Source organism: Sinohyriopsis cumingii, chromosome 4 (genome assembly GCF_028554795.1).
Source record: "Sinohyriopsis cumingii isolate HCF-2022 chromosome 4, ASM2855479v2, whole genome shotgun sequence".
Taxonomy (NCBI): Eukaryota; Metazoa; Mollusca; class Bivalvia; order Unionida; family Unionidae; genus Sinohyriopsis; species Sinohyriopsis cumingii.
This window is the reverse complement of record NC_142964.1, coordinates 81,536,456-81,551,417: the sequence shown is the minus strand read 5'-3', so window position 1 is coordinate 81,551,417 and position 14,962 is coordinate 81,536,456. Positions and strand designations below refer to the sequence as shown.

General features: G+C 33.2%; 1 protein-coding gene across 1 annotated transcript in view; it reads right to left on the bottom strand.

Annotated features, from left to right (window-relative positions):
• LOC149801541 (IQ domain-containing protein H-like) overlaps nt 1-14,962 on the bottom strand; it is a 106,670-nt gene that overhangs the window by 17,525 nt on the left and 74,183 nt on the right. Inside the window, exons 15-18 of the mRNA XM_089955732.1 lie at nt 14,103-14,375; nt 13,058-13,246; nt 7,463-7,583; nt 5,072-5,346 (exon numbers count right to left, since the gene is read on the bottom strand). Coding sequence (XP_089811858.1) covers nt 5,072-5,346; nt 7,463-7,583; nt 13,058-13,246; nt 14,103-14,375 — 858 coding nt within the window. The remainder of the gene's footprint in view (nt 1-5,071; nt 5,347-7,462; nt 7,584-13,057; nt 13,247-14,102; nt 14,376-14,962) is intronic.

The following is a 14,962-nucleotide window of genomic DNA, read 5'->3' as shown; positions in this document are numbered from 1 at the left end:
ACAAAGCTTGTTGCTTCTCATTCTTTTCTATTACTTATTTTAGGACCATACAGTCATAATATAATGTATGACAATCTCATTAGTACAATTAGTTCTGCAGTTTCTGATCATCTGCCATGAAACTTGGCTTGTATGACTGTTATAACCTGAAGAAGTGCAAATTGACCAGTCAGTGTGCTACTGAAATTTTAAGTCATTGAGAGTTATTGGCCTTTTGTCTTGTAGCATAATGTAGCATATGAAATAATCTTGTTAGTCCCAAAGTCTTTCAAGCTGTTATTTTATTGATTCCTGTGAAACTCAGTACAAGTGGTCCCCCCTCTTCAGTGTCCTTCCCCCACCACCAATCAGTGACCATCTATTTCTTAAGGCCAGAATCCCTTGACACTAAAATGTTTGTGTACAAAAGCACCACTCTAGGATAATCCACTCGCTAATGCATCCAGCAATCAGTGTATTAGTGCAAAATGTCAAATGTATTCTCATGAGTGGATACAGATGGCAATCTCATGCATATTTATACCTAGCTTTAATCCATATAAAGAAGTAAGTAGTCCAATTATCTGTGCTATTATTTCCCTTCAATGATAGGTTTTGTCACTTTGATAATTAGTGACTATTATTACCATCAAATATTAAGCAAGGTGACAAAAGTTAACCTCTGAGAAGCTCAGTATTGTTCTGCTCATGTCACATGATGTCTAGTTTCTATCAAATAATAAGAGTCCCTCAAACTGATGCTCTTTTGGTTGAAAAGAATTTCCAAAAATTCAAGATAAAACCATTTCTATCATTTAAATGTTGAGTGCTGAAACCATCTCTGACATTCTTCAGCGATAACATGATTTTTGAATTAGTTGCTGTGGAGGATTAATGTAAGATTGGCATCATTTTCATTAAGGACCAACAAGACATCATAAGAAGTCTTCTGGTGGAATCCCATATTAATATGATTTTCTGTTTGCAGGAGTAAAAATAAGATTTTCAAGAAGGCTGCCATAGTGTCTATATTGGATCTCAGATTGGCCCCATTTCTATTTTGGACCAATAAAACATCACTAAAAAGTTGTTTGGTGAAAGCATAATATCAATATAATCTTTCAGCCACTCAGACATAGAAATAAAAAGATTTTCAAGATAACCATTGTAGTGGTCATACTGGATGTCAAATTGGCACCATTTTCATTTATAACCATCTTGACATCTTAACAAGTCTTTCATTGAAAACCCCATTAAGATAAGACCATTCATTCAAAAGTAGTGATACAAAATCTTGAAGATGGTTACTGTGGCAGCTGAATTGGATGTCTGAGTAGCACCATTTTATTTAGGACTAACTAGACATCATAAGAAGTCATTTAGTAAAAGAAAATTCCATGTTGATCTGACCATCCATTCAGAAGGAATAGTGATAACAAGACTGACTGTGGAAGCAGCACCAATCTTTTTTTAAGGTCAACTAGAAATAAGAATCCTTTTGGTAAAACCCCAAGACAATATAACTTTTTGTTCAGGGGGAGTAGTGATAATAAGGTGTATGCTACTGGACGCCACATCAGTACCATTTTCATTTAGAACTAGCTATATATCATAAGAAGTCTGACATTCATACAACTATCCATTCAGGACAAGTACTGACAGCAAAATTTTCAAGAAGGTCACAGTGGCTGCCATATTAACCAGATTTTCATTTAGGATCAACTAAGTCTTCTGGTAAAACCTCATTTCAATATGACTAAATTCCATTCAGGAGTAACAATAACGAGTTACTGAAGCTGGCCAAAGTGATGGTCTTACTGGACATCAGATTAGTAACATTTTCATTTAGGACCAAGTCTTTTAGTGAATATGTTGACATGATGATAGGACCATTCACTCAGGAGGTGTAGCGATAACATGATTTTCATGCTTGGATGTCCAAGCAGCAACATTTTCATTTAGGACCAAGTCTTTTAGTGAATATGTTGATATGATGATAGGACCATTCACTCAAGAGGTGTAGCGATAACATGATTTTCATGCTTGGATGTCCAAGCAGCAACATTTTCATTTAGGATCAAGTCTTTTAGTGAATATGTTGATATGATGATAGGACCATTCACTCAAGAGGTGTAGCGATAACATGATTTTCATGCTTGGATTAAGGACCAACTAGTCCACAGGATGGTTGATAAAGTTTCATGATAATCCCCAGGTTGTTTAGGAGAAGAAGCCATAACAACTATTTGCTAATGGACAGGCAAAAGACCATCCCATAAGCTATTCATATCAATAATACCATTTCTTTTTGTGGGTGTGTCTGAAAGAGAGACAACAACTTCTGAAACTGACTTGAACACAACCAAAAGAGGAACATACTGACATCAATTGGTATTTATCTAATTTAGTATAAAAATGATAACAAAAGAGTGTAAAGTAGTACAAACACTGTTGCTTAATGACTGAAGGTGCAACCTCAGTGGTGAGTGAATGTGAGTCTGCCATTAACCCAGCCAAAACAAAACAAACAAAAGAGCAGCAAAGAAAGAAAGAACGTTGCTATGGCTGCTACTGTAACCGTTTTGACAGTCCAACGATGTCTGAAATTTGTTATTATTACATTAATTTAACATTATACAAAGACTACTGATATCTAGAGAAGGGGTCAATAAAATAACCTCCAAGAATTTGCATGGACCAGCAGCTAGAAGTGTAATATTCTAGCAAGTGAGATATTTCTTTCCTGATATTTTATTCTCCTGAAAGTATTTATAACTCTGAGGCCATGTATCCAACAACTAGAGTTAAATATAATCATTCTTCAATATGCTTACCAATACAGGATATTTTATTCTCCTGAAAGTATTTATAACTCTGAGGCCATGTATCCAACAACTAGAGTTAAATATAGTCATTCTTCAATATGCTTACCAATACAGGATATTTTATTCTCTTGAGAGTATTTATAACTCTGAGGCCATGTATCCAACAACTAGAGTTAAATATAGTCATTCTTCAATATGCTTACCGATACAGGATATTTTATTCTCCTGAAAGTATTTATAACTCTGAGGCCATGTATCCAACAACTAGAGTTAAATATAGTCATTCTTCAATATGCTTACCGATACAGGATATTTTATTCTCTTGAGAGTATTTATAACTCTGAGGCCATGTATCCAACAACTAGAGTTAAATATAGTCATTCTTCAATATGCTTACCGATACAGGATATTTTATTCTCTTGAGAGTATTTATAACTCTGAGGCCATGTATCCAACAACTAGAGTTAAATATAGTCATTCTTCAATATGCTTACCAATACAGGATATTTTATTCTCTTGAGAGTATTTATAACTCTGAGGCCATGTATCCAACAACTAGAGTTAAATATAGTCATTCTTCAATATGCTTACCGATACAGGATATTTTATTCTCTTGAGAGTATTTATAACTCTGAGGCCATGTATCCAACAACTAGAGTTAAATATAGTCATTCTTCAATATGCTTACCAATACAGGATATTTTATTCTCTTGAGAGTATTTATAACTCTGAGGCCATGTATCCAACAACTGGAGTTAAATATAGTCATTCTTCAATATGCTTACCGATACAGGATATTTTATTCTCCTGAAAGTATTTATAACTCTGAGGCCATGTATCTAACAAGTAGATTTAAATATAATCATTCTTCAATATGCTTACCGATACAGGATATTTTATTCTCTTGAGAGTATTTATAACTCTGAGGCCATGTATCCAGCAAAAAATAGAGCTAAATATAATCATTCTTCAATATGCTTACCGATACAGGATATTTTATTCTCCTGAAAGTATTTATAACTCTGAGGCCATGTATCCAGCAAAAAATAGAGCTAAATATAATCATTCTTCAATATGCTTACCGATACAGGATATTTTATTCTCTTGTAAGTATTTATAACTCTGAGGCCATGTATCCAGCAAAAAATAGAGTTAAATATAATCATTCTTCAATATGCTTACCGATACAGGATATTTTATTCTCTTGTAAGTATTTATAACTCTGAGGCCATGTATCCAGCAAAAAATAGAGTTAAATATAATCATTCTTCAATATGCTTACCGATACAGGATATTTTATTCTCTTGAGAGTATTTATAACTCTGAGGCCATGTATCCAACAACTAGAGTTAAATATAGTCATTCTTCAATATGCTTACCGATACAGGATATTTTATTCTCCTGAAAGTATTTATAACTCTGAGGCCATGTATCCAACAACTAGAGTTAAATATAGTCATTCTTCAATATGCTTACCGATACAGGATATTTTATTCTCTTGAGAGTATTTATAACTCTGAGGCCATGTATCCAACAACTAGAGTTAAATATAGTCATTCTTCAATATGCTTACCAATACAGGATATTTTATTCTCTTGAGAGTATTTATAACTCTGAGGCCATGTATCCAACAACTAGAGTTAAATATAGTCATTCTTCAATATGCTTACCGATACAGGATATTTTATTCTCTTGAGAGTATTTATAACTCTGAGGCCATGTATCCAGCAAAAAATAGAGTTAAATATAATCATTCTTCAATATGCTTACCGATACAGGATATTTTATTCTCTTGTAAGTATTTATAACTCTGAGGCCATGTATCCAGCAAAAAATAGAGTTAAATATAATCATTCTTCAATATGCTTACCGATACAGGATATTTTATTCTCCTGAAAGTATTTATAACTCTGAGGCCATGTATCTAACAAGTAGATTTAAATATAATCATTCTTCAATATGCTTACCGATACAGGATATTTTATTCTCTTGTAAGTATTTATAACTCTGAGGCCATGTATCCAGCAAAAAATAGAGCTAAATATAATCATTCTTCAATATGCTTACCGATACAGGATATTTTATTCTCTTGTAAGTATTTATAACTCTGAGGCCATGTATCCAGCAAAAAATAGAGTTAAATATAATCATTCTTCAATATGCTTACAGATACAGGATATTTTATTCTCTTGAAAGTATTTATAACTCTGAGGCTTTGTATCCAGCTAAAAACAGAGTTAAATATAATCATTCTTCAATATGCTTACCGATACAGGATCAATGAATGTTACAAAGTCTACAGCAAAGTATCCCAAAATTCCTCTGGACTTGCAGGCATCTGCAATTTTGAAGCATGCCTGATTCAAAACTTGTGGCTCAACACAAGACTGTGGCACAGAGACACCCCAGCAAGAGAATGGAGATTCTGCATGAATTTGGTCTCCACAGCACACAATAGTTGCCTTCCCATTTGGCTCTATACACATGTCCACAGTCAATGTGGTGATACTCTCTGATGGGGGACATGCTTCTATAACTCCACCTGTAAATGACATCAGTAATTATAGGTTACTGCATTTGTATGGGAAAATATGAAGGAGTTTTTCGGATGTAAATACTGCACGACCTTGGGAGTGCAGTATATCCATCCGACAAAACGAGTTCATATTTTCCCATACAAATGCAGTAACCTTTTTATTATATGCTCATTTTCTTATTCTACCTAATGCTTAATTATATTAACAAAATACACGACACGAAACAAAGTAATTGAATGTATGCCGTATTCCAAACTAAATACACAAGCACAGATTCATCATTACAAATCAGCAACATTATTACTGTGCACATAACTCTGCCCCGATAAATTTGAACTTAGTTGCACGCTCGACATAACTATTGAAAGAAAATGGCATGTCTAGTTAAAATTGAAATCTGGAGTTATATTGTGAATGAATGCGCATTGCAACAACTTTTCCATTTGATCTGGAATGAATATATTTTGGTATTTTTTTTTATTCTACGAAATTTCTTGATTATGGACTGGATTTATATGTGACAATTCCACATGAAATACATCAGATTGAAGAAGCAAAGGAGAAGCGAGTTGACATCTGCAAATGTGTTTGGTTTCTGTCACTGAAATCATAATGTGGGAAAAATATGAAGTCTTTCAACTGCAATTATCAAAAAGACACTATGGAATTTAATGCTTATTTCATTTTGAGTGCAGTAAGCAGGATGTAATTGCACATATATTTGAAATTACAGTACAATTTCGAAATGTGTAATCAAGATTGAGAACCTATGACATGGCTCATGTAATTCGGATTTGCAGAACTAAGAAAGTACATTTTGAGGAAATTCAGGATGTAAAACTTTAAGTATATTTTTTTGCCATTCTTATTACCAGCTAAAGAAGACAGTTTATGCTTTGTCATTTGTATGTTATTTGTAAGGACCCTTTCTTGTGTCTACTGTATAGCTGACCTAAATCCGAAACACTGTACCAAAAAAGTTAATGTGGAATGTGCCAAAGCAGCTGGTATGTGGCTGTCCATGAAACATCTGCTTTACTTCATTCAGAAACAAATTTAATCAACCAAATCTAAAAGTGCCTACTATGCGAGTGTACATGATTTGTTTACAAATCAAAATCGCTGGCATCTGTGTCCATTGTTTGTTTACAATAGAAAGTAGTTCCTTTATGCACGTGAATGCAATATGAAGGTGTGCAATATCGTAAAATACTGAACAATTCTGACAATATAAAGTTAACAGAGAAAATAATGAGCATATAATAAAGTATAATACATTCTAATTTCAATTATCTGACTTGTGTTTATTAAACTTTCATATTAAAACTGCTGACTCAGGTGAATAATGATAACATCATTACATCACTGAAGAACACAGTTTCACACACATCTCCAATCGGTGCAGACATGCGATGTTTTCTTCAGTTAACTGAAGTGACTGGATATTGCACAATACAACAAGATGGCACTTTCTTGACCTCAACCAGCATGTTATAGTGGAGTTTAACTGTATAATACAATTGACAATTCATTTAAATAAATGTTCACGTCCTTTAAAGTTTCACTGAATTCTGAAACAGAAATTAACTTGTCAATTAACTTGTGAAAATTTACTCCTGAACTATACACCAGAATTGCATAGCTATTTTACTGAAAAAACAAAAGAAACAAGGACTGTTATGGACCATCGTTAATACCTTCTTTGTCAATGCAAATGATAATAAAGGTACTGATAAGGAAGTTTTCCCCAATGCAATGCATCACTGTCCATTACCTATTTTACAGATCTGTGTCAATTTCTAGGCACATGCAAGGTGTTTGAAGACCTTTTTATGATGCCTTCCATATGTACATTCATATAAATTAAAAAAACTTATTTAATAATTTATAGAATAATTTTTAATGTGTGAGAAAGTTACGTTTGTATAATAATTTTTAACAGCACGTTAAGATATGTAAAGTTTAAATCAATGTATAAAGTGAAAGCTACATTAGGATAAGAACCAAAATTTTACGTCAATTCCATGCAAGATCACCAATAATACCCAGATGTGAACAACTATCCTATAAGAATAGATTGATTAATGCTAAACTTGCTTGCATGAAGTCACAACTACAAACCTTGACTGAGGAAAGATTCCAGGAATTTATCCCAGGTGGGATATATCCTCTCATTAATGGATCTTGCATGTTTAGCCAACACCTCTGGAATTTCTGCATGAATCTTTATGTAGGCTCCTTCCTGTGAAAATAGTCACAATGTGATATTTGAGAAGTAATTCTTCAATAAAGTATCTCTTAGGATATAAAACACCTACAACCTAGTTAAACCTTGATATGTCATTTTTATGAGGGGAAACATGTCATATGACAGAATAAACAAGAGCTGACAAACCTGAATACTAGTGTTTGTCTGATGATGAGATAACCAGTATTCAATACAGTTGTTGTTGTTGTTGGGGGGGTTAGCACCATTTTTCAGCACATGATAGGCTATACATGGCGGCCAGTATTAATGGTGGAGGAAGAACCCGGGAAAACCCGGAAAGAACCACCGACCCACGAGAAGCTACTGGCATGCTTTCTCACATACCTACATTGGCTGAATCCAAGACTTGAACCCACGCAGACAGAGGTGAGATGGCAGTGATCCGTAACGGTGAACGCTTTAGACCACTCAGCCACTCGGGGCCCCTATTCAATACAGTAATCAGTGTAATAAAAGTAAGTCACAATGACCTATGTTTCCTGGGTGGAATGGAAATAATGATGTGAGGAGCACACTGATCAAATTTAATGTACCAGATACCTTGTCTACAGTTGCAGATTTATATTAGGAGATTATTACTTTTACACTTGGGTTAAAGTTTAATCAACAAAATATTTAATTTTGGTTTCATAACCACAGCATATCTACAGTTGGAGATCTGCCAGCAAAAGTTTTACATTGGGTAAAGCTGTAAATAACAGTCATAAGTATAAGAAAGTAGGTCACTCAGACCTCCAGCCCTTGGCATGTTTAGAAATGATGCAAGAAATACCTTATGGTTCCATAACAGAGCTAATAATTAGGACTTTTTCCACTAACCTACTGAATCACTAACCTTCAAGTTTTACTAATCCTGCCTACATGTCACTGATCCTGCTAAATCAAACAGAACGCAGTTTAGTTCCTAATTCAACATTTTTATTCATTAACATTAACTCAGAACAATAACAACTGTATTCCACTAACAAGACTCATCAACAAATGTAGTAGTGCACAACATCATAGCCTCTCCTTTCTCAGCGTTTCTGGCACTTTCTTATTCTCTTCTCTTCATCCTATTTGCAATGGTGCTTCCTCATGTCATCATCTAATTACTGCCAACTTGGTACTAGATGTGACCCTTATGGATAATTCCATACGTTCATTGCACAATGCACTGAATATTTATCAACAAGGATATAAATTATAAAAGACATTATTTGGTAGAACTCAGGAATATTTGTTGAGTGTGCAAACTTGATCTTTTCTGATTGGTCAATACTAGCCTGATATCCTATATCTTTTATTATCACCAGTAATGAATGAGTGCTTGGTGGCGGTACTTTAGGTTCGTTACATAAGCATGAAGACTGATTTGAAAATAATCACAGTAACTTATTTGATGAGGGTTTAACACCTGCTCTTTGTACTGCAAGAATTTATTATACTTTGTCAAGTGCAGGAAGGTGGTAGGTACTCAATTAATACAATAAACAGATCAATTAACCATTAAAAGACATAGCGACTCGTGACACTTCTTAACTGTTAACATAGTGAGCTGCAATGGATTAGTGACAGCTGGGTTTTAGTGACCCATCAGATAAATCAATAACCATGGGATAGCAGATCAGCATCAATTTTAAGTCTTGTACAAGCATACCATGCCTATGACTGGCGATTTTCTATGTACACAAAACTTTTACACTTGGATTCATCTTAAAAACAAAACCATTTGTGTATGAAAAAGGTAGGTCAATATGACATAAGTTTTCCAGGCATAGTTCAGAATGATGCAAGAAACATCATAACGGAGTCCCATAAATATACTATACCTAAGCTGGAGATTTCCTGGGAAGAAAAATTGTATACCTGGGTAAACCATTAGTAACAAAGTCATTAGTGCAAAAAGGTAGGTCACTATGACCTACTTACTCATGAAGTGGTTCAGAATGATGCAGAGATCATCCTAACTATGTTCAATGTAGATATTATTCATACAGCTGCAAACTAGCCTGGAGGACAAAACAATTACACTTGGGTCAATCTGTAAACAGCAAAGTCATAAATGTAAGCAAAATGGGTCACTGTAACTGAATTTCACCATGGTTTGCCTGTAAACAACATAAGTGCAAGAAAAGAATATCCCTGTGACCTACATTTCTATGGGACAATTTAGAACAATGCCAAAGGCAATCTTATTACATTATATGAATATATCATCCTTACAGCTGGAGATATGCTAGGAAGGCAAAACCAATGCTTGGGTTAACCCTTAATAATGAAGTCATTTATGTATATATAAAAAACCAGATTACTGTAAACTACTTTCCAATGGGTCATTCAGAATGATGCAAGGGTCACCATAACAAGGTTTCATAAAGACAAAATGCATAAAACTAGCAACAGTGCTATTCAAACAAAATTTTTACACCCTTAAAAAGGTAAAGAGGATATCTTAACATAAACAATGGTGAAAATTTTGATAAAATTCTGTCTCATAATGTTAGAGTTATCAACAGAAGAAAATGTTTCAGGCGAGATAAATTCACGTTTTACCTTTTCCTGATTTTGATGACATCATAGATGGGGAATTCAAAATTTAAATAATTTTAAATTTCTTATATACATTTAAGTCCTCTTTCTGTTTCTTAAACTATCAATAAATTTCATTTAAATTAACATTTGTCTTTAAATAAATACCACTGTAAATAAGGAATATTTATTTATGCTATTGAAACAAATGGATCATTAATTTCTTTTCATTTGTTGAAAATTTAATCTGGGGTCTCTGGATAAATGAATGAAAAAATCTCCAATTTGAGTATATTTTTAGTTTGCATACCGTTTCAAACATGTAAAGTGACATATTAATAAGGTCCATCTAATGAATTACTGAGATTAAAAGAAGTCTAAATTTTATTTAAATCATGTCAATTTCAATTTTCAGTACTGCCTAATGTATCCAAATAACTATCTGCATTCACATATTTCTATTTTAAAATGGTCTCAAAATTACCTAATTTTGCATCATTTGAGAAAAATATTGTTTCTCTAATATGACATCATTAAAAATAGTGAAATATTGGTGAGATTTACCAAAGTAGCTCACCAGGAAATTAAAAAAAATATATTTTACCAGTTTGGATGGAAATTTCAGTCTTGTTGATGTTATGCTGTTCTCTTTAATTGTATTATATTATTTTTAAATGTCAGCATCACTTTAAGAGACCATACATTTTATTCTTTATCTGACAATTTAGAGGCCCTAAATCAAAACCAGAATAATGGACAGTTATTTTTCATTACCAATTCTGTAATCAGCACAAAACAAGTGCTGCAAGGTGAAAGCAGACATGATATGCTTTTGATATGTAAAATGTAAATATCATGTCCTAGGGAAAAAAACAACTCATTTTATTTTTAATATGGTTCAACACATGAAGTGTACATCACATTCTGATGTCTTGTACTTGGGGAAATATGACATTATGTATATTTCAGCTAATTCTATTAATTCCACACATGTAATGAATAATCATGTGAAGATCTTATATATATATATATATATATATATATATATATATATATATATATATATATATATATATATATATATACTGGAAATATTATGATCCCTCATTATAAGATACCTCTGTATAGTACATTCCCCAATATAATCTGTATACATATGTATAGATATCTATGTATAGTACACTCCCCAATATAATGTGTATAGATATGTATGGATATCTATGTACAGCACAGTCCCAAATATAATGTGTATATGTAAAGATACCTTGGTATAGTATACTCCCCAATATAATGTATAGCACAGTCCCAAATATAATGTGTATATGTATAGACACCTATGCATAGTACACTCCCCAATATAATGTATATACATATGTATGGATATCAAGATATAGCTCAGTCCCAAAGATAATGTGTATATGTATAGACACCTATGTATAGTACACTCCCCAATATAATGTATATACATATGTATGGATATCAAGGTATAGCACAGTCCCAAATATAATGTGTATATGCATAGACACCTATGTCTAGTACACTCCCCAATATAATGTATATACATATGTATGGATATCAAGATATAGCACAGTCCCAAATATAATGTGTATATGCATAGACACCAATGTCTAGTACACTCCCCAATATAATGTATATACATATGTATGGATATCAAGATATAGGACAGTCCCAAATATAATGTGTATATGCATAGACACCAATGTCTAGTACACTCCCCAATATAATGTATATACATATGTATGGATATCAAGATATAGCACAGTCCCAAATATAATGTGTATATGTCTAGACACCTATGTATAGTACACTCCCCAATATAATGTATATACATATGTATGGATATCAAGATATAGCAGTCCCAAATATAATGTGTATATGTCTAGACACCTATGTATAGTACACTCCCCAATATAATGTATATACATATGTATGGATATCAAGAAATAACACAGTTCCAAATATAATGTGTATATGTATGTATATGCACCTATGTCTAGTACATTCCCCAAAATAATGTGTATATGTGTGCAGACACCTATGTATAGTATACTCCTCAATATCATGTGTATATGCATAGACACCTATGTAGAGTACACTTTCCAATATAAGGTGTATGCATGTACAGACACCTACCAGTATATAAAATACACTCCCCACTATAATGTATTTATGTATATCTAGACACTTATGCATAGTATACTCCCCAATATAATGTGTATGTGTAAACACCAATGCATTGTACACTCCCCAATATAATGTGTATGTACAGACACCTATGCAAAGTACACACCCAATATAATTTATGTAGTATACTCCTCAATATAATGTGTTTATGTACATATAAACACCTGTGTATAGCACACTCCCTAATATAATTTGCACATGTACAGACACCTATGTATAGTACACTCCCCAATAAAATGTGTATATGTATATTTCGACACCTATGTATAGTATACTCCCCAATATAATGTGTGTATGCTTATGGGTCCAATTCAACTAGGTGAATTTAACTATTAGAAGTTGGCACTTAATCTCACAATGATAGATCTTGGCTGTTCTAAATCCATCATAACCTAATTTCACATAACCTATACTCCACCACAAAGTGAATTTGAATGAACATACCTGTTATTACATAACCTTGCTTGTAATGTACCCCAGTATAATAGAACTTAACCTATAATATATTAATGGCTCCCCTTAAACAGCCACATACAGACTTCTCTCATTATAACACTGCCTATGGAAGACATGGATTATACTAATTTACAGTGAAAATACTTTATAATGAAGTATATTATACATATAAAATGGGATCCAAACATGTCTATAAAAATAAACTGTGCTATAATGAAGGGCCTTACAGTGGAGGAATGCTATAGTTAAAGACCATGGTACTGTGTAGAACATACCTGTGCCCACTTTTTACTCCATTTGTCTCCATATCTCTGGGCCTCTTTAAGTGCCCACCTGTAACATTTCAGATTCTGAGCAATGTCACAGACTGCAATCCCTCTTCCATCAAACTCATCATCCAATTTGAACAACCATCTTTTCACAAGCAAGTTTTCTGTCACCAGCTGTGCCAGGCACTCGTAAAGCTATAATTAAAAATGGAATAATTTAAAAAGCAATTTTACAGATAATCTTATAAACATGCCAGCACATTTTTTCACTGCCAGTTTATATTTGCCTTGGATTTTTAAATGAAATTTCATGCAATTTGTTTACATTTTACTTCAACTGCCAATATTTTGTCATCTTCATTAGCCATGGTTCTGATGTGTTAACCCTATCTACACCAGTGCTTTGTCCTAGCAAAGGACTTCTATTGGATTTCATGACTTGTCTCCCTTAGTATGTAATGTCAACTAACCAATGGCATGCAACAGTGGTGTGCTGTATATCTGCTGAAAATGGTGGAGGCAATCGACTTCAAAAGGATACTTTGTAGGTTTAACATTTAAAGTATGACTATATACCAGAGAGAAGACATTACATGTGTATCTGAGAGAAAGGATGTTCTTGTACAAACACAGGCTGTCAGTTGAAAATTCCTTGAGTCCATTCCAGTTATGTGCTCCACTTGTCTTGATCTTGCAGGAACAGTGTTCAGATTTGAACAACTTAATTTTGGCTTGCTGCTGCATCAAATAAAATTAATAGACCTGAAGCACCAAAATATCTGAATGATCTGCCAAGGTATAGATAGGCTTAACACATCGGAACCTTGGCTAGTGAAGATATTTTGCATAAATATTTATTAAACTTCATATGTGAAGATCATCTGTCTTATATTTCATTAAATGAAGTTAATCTTATGCAATTATTTACCCCAAGTATACAATTACTCAGTGTTATGAATAATAGTTTTCTTGGGAAGTATTATCGGATTCATCAGCAGCTGATTAGCTACTTGAGTTGATATACCTAAAGACCTGGGTTATATCCCCTTACCTGACCAAGGCTGTACACATCATATTCACTAGGTGGCATCATGACACCAGCACTGGCAAATATTCTTTTACATCCAGATTTTGTAGAGTACAAATGTGACACTTCAGGTTCAGGAGCAAAAATTGGGACATCAAGGTAATCTGCTACTGCTAGATCATCTTTGTGTGGGACATTTGTCACTATGTAGGCTTCTTTTCCTTTTATTAACAGTTTTATCCTCTTTAATGTTCTTGGACTGTATTTCAAAATTGTTGAAAGACACATACGGTGAGTCTGAAAGAAAAAAATAAATAGAGACTTAGTCAACCATGTGGATTATTTAAATGAATATTGTGCAATGTTTCATGGTGATTCATGGCTTAGTCAATAATGCACATGTATGTTTCTAAATAAAGTAAATTTTTTAAAAAATACTACTAAAATGTCAGAAATGATTGGCAGGGCTCTTTTTGTAAGACATACTCAACAAGAAAATTATTTTCATCTTTCCTTCAATCAAAATTGATATAATTTATTAAATAAATAAATATTCAAATATGTAATTTAAATGATATATATCTTTTATACATAAAATAACTGTTTTCAGGTAAGTAATATACTTAAAACACAAAACACACAATATAAAATGCTGTTGGGCATTTCTGTGCACCTAAGGTTTTTGTCTCCAATAGTGAAGCAAAACATATACCGAATTCGACCGATTGATGAAAATAAAATAAAACAATGCTAACCATTTGAAAAGAGGCAATTGTCACCAGACTATTCTGTTCAAAATAATATTAATTTTGGACACAGGGGATACCACCCTCGTGTTTTCCTGACTCGTGATATGTCGGCCTATTCTGCACACAGCTTTGAAA